Source organism: Primulina huaijiensis, chromosome 18 (assembly GCF_012295235.1).
Source record: "Primulina huaijiensis isolate GDHJ02 chromosome 18, ASM1229523v2, whole genome shotgun sequence".
Taxonomy (NCBI): domain Eukaryota; kingdom Viridiplantae; phylum Streptophyta; class Magnoliopsida; order Lamiales; family Gesneriaceae; genus Primulina; species Primulina huaijiensis.
Window position 1 is genome coordinate 18,029,541 of NC_133323.1, and position 2,710 is coordinate 18,032,250.

Sequence of the window (2,710 nt, forward strand, 5' to 3'; positions counted from 1 at the left end):
AAAATAATTTTCATCTCGATCGTCTCCGGTCTCCTTTCCCCGCCAAGTATCGAATATTCGGCCAGAAATCTTTAATTCATGAAATCAAGCTAAAATTACACAATTAACATTCATTCATGTTAGATATATCATTTAAGCATTTAAAATCATTTAAGTAAAATAAATAAACAATTTACTAATTTTCATGCATGCGGTCTACGTGGACTGATTTTCTGGCGTTACAAATCCTCCCCCTTGAATAAAAATTTTGTCCTCGAAATTATGACTCACCGAACAACTCCGGAAACGACTCCTAATATCAGTATTAGTCTCCCAAATAGCTTCTTCCTCCTAGTGATTCAGTCACTTGACTTTTACCATCTTTATCACCTTATTCCGCATCATTCTCTCCTGTCTGCTCAAGATTTGAGTAGGCCTCTCCTCATAAGAAATGTTCGATTTAAGGTGCAGTGGCTTAAAATTCAGTACATGTGAAGTATTTTGACATGTTCTTACGAAGCATGGATGCGTGGAAAACATTGTGAACTCCAGCCAAATTAGGTGGCAACGCCACTCTATAAGCTAATGCTCCCACTTTGTCCAAGATCCCGAATGGTCCAATGAACCTTGGAATAAACTTGACTTTCTTGCCAAATCTCATAGCATTCTTCATAGGTGCTACTTTCACAAACACATGGTCACCGACTGCAAACTCGAGATCCCTTCTTCTTTTGTCAGCATAACTTTTCTGTCGACTCTGTGCAGTCTTCATAATGTCCCTGATTTTGATCACTAAATCTGCTGTATGCTGAACAATTTCTGGTCCTATCGCAGCTCTCTCTCCTACCTTGTCCCCATGAATGGGAGATCTTCATTTCCTTCCATAGAATGCCTCATATGGAGCCATTCCTATAGACGACTGATAGCTTTTGTTATAAGTAAACTCAACTAGAGGTAGCTTCGGTTCTCAACTTCCTTGGAAATCGATCACACATGCTCGGAGTAGATCTTTTAGAATTTGTATGACTCTCTCTGGCTGGCTGTCTGTCTGAGGATGAAACATTTTTCTGAATAGTATCTTGGTTCCCATAGCGGAATTCAGGCTCTTCCCGAAGCATGAAGTAAATCTCGTGTCCCTGTCAGACACTATGGAAACTGGGATTCCATGTAGCTGACTATCTCTTGAATATACAGCTCTGCATACTGCGTCATGGAGAAAATCGTCTTTACTGGTAGAAAATGAGTTGCTTTGGTGAGACGGTCGACTATCACCCATATAGCATTGAAGCCCTTTACCGTCTTCGGCAAGTCCACTACAAAATCCATGTTAATATTTTCTCACTTCCACTCAGGAATAAGAAGTGGTCTGAGCATCCCTGTCGGCCTCTGATGTTCTTCCTTTACTTGCTGACAAGTTAGGCATTGAGATACAAAACGTATGATGTCTGGTTTCATACTCGGCCACCAATGCAGTAACCGAAAGTCTTTATAATCTTTGTACTGCTCGGGTGTATGGAATAATGAGTATTATGGGCTTCTGTCATGATTTCAATCCTAAGTGACTCCCCAATAGGAACCCAGAGTCGGCCTCGATATTTGACAAAGCCATCCTCCACTGAATATAGCATCCGGCCCTTAGATTCATCCCTCTGTCTCCATTTCTGTAACTGCTCATCTGTAGTCTGTCCGGCTCGAAATCTATCTTTCAAGGTAGATTAAAATGTCAGAGTAGATAGATTACGAGCCTTGTTCTTAGTATACACCTCGAGATTGAACCTCTGAATATCTGTCCGAAGAGGTTTCAGTACTGATAGTTGGGCGAAGACTGTTGTTTTTCTGCTCAAGGCATCTGCCACTACATTAGCTTTTCCGAGATGGTAGCTAATATCACAGTAGTAATCCTTCAAAAGCTGTAGCCATCTTCTATGTCTCATATTCAGCTTTTTCTGGGTGAAAAAATACTTGAGACTCCTGTGATCGGTAAAGATTTTGCACTTCTCGCCATACAAGTATTGTCTCCAATTCTTCAGAGCAAAAACAACTGCTGCTAGTTCGAGGTCATGCGTCAGATAATTCTTCTCATGCACTTTCAGCTGTCTAGACGCATATGCAATAACTAGATCATGCTGCATAAGGAATGTGCCCAAACCTAGCTTTGAAGCATCTGTATACAGCACATACTCCTTGCCCTGATGGCATAGCTAAAACTGGTACCGTAGTAAGAGCTCGATTCAACCGATCAAAGTAGTCCTGATAATCAACTCCTTGATAAACATAAAAATTGTACATTAATTAAATGTTTTATAATATAAATATATAGGTTTTGATTTATTAAATGTTTAAATATTATATGTTTTATAATAAATTGTATAAAATATAAGTTGTTATGTAATTACAAGTTTTTACTATTTTTTACAGGTTCGATAAAACAAGAATAAACTTGACGTTGCAAATGGGATTAAGATGATTCTTGGACCTGTAGAAAGTTGATTATAATATCTACAATATTGTTGACAAGCATGAGATAAAAATCCTCTCACAATTGAGATAAAATTAAGCAACAAATAAAGTTACCAAAGAAGTGGCAGTTTTACCATGCTCTAGTATTTTGACCATATCTCTCAAATTACTTGGTCAAATGGTTTGAAAAAAATACCACAACTAGACAACTCAATTATCCACATGTTTTTTTTATGTGAAGAAGCAAATTCGGAGAAGAAGATTTTCAAAT

General features: G+C 38.3%; 2 protein-coding genes across 2 annotated transcripts in view; one reads left to right on the forward strand and one right to left on the reverse strand.

Annotated features, from left to right (window-relative positions):
* Nucleotides 1–454: 454 nt before the first annotated feature.
* LOC140963974 (uncharacterized) lies at nucleotides 455–1,305 on the reverse strand. The gene is made up of 2 exons (XM_073423454.1): nucleotides 1,172–1,305; nucleotides 455–848 (listed from the first exon to the last, which is right to left on the reverse strand). The coding sequence occupies exons 1-2, from the start codon at nucleotides 1,303–1,305 to the stop codon at nucleotides 455–457; spliced, it is 528 nt and encodes a 175-aa protein (XP_073279555.1).
* An 811-nt stretch (nucleotides 1,306–2,116) lies between these two features.
* LOC140963975 (uncharacterized) overlaps nucleotides 2,117–2,710 on the forward strand; it is a 40,520-nt gene continuing 39,926 nt past the window's right edge. Inside the window, exon 1 of the mRNA XM_073423455.1 lies at nucleotides 2,117–2,189. Coding sequence (XP_073279556.1) covers nucleotides 2,117–2,189 — 73 coding nt within the window. The remainder of the gene's footprint in view (nucleotides 2,190–2,710) is intronic.

Excerpts from the sequence above, each read along its gene's own strand:
- LOC140963974 (XM_073423454.1), bottom strand. The coding sequence starts at position 1,305 with ATGGATTTTGTAGTGGACTTGCCGAAGACGGTAAAGGGCTTCAATGCT. Across the intron at positions 849-1,171 it reads ATGACGCAGTATGCAGAGCT|ATCTCCCATTCATGGGGACA; the intron begins GTATATTCAAGA and ends AAGGAAATGAAG.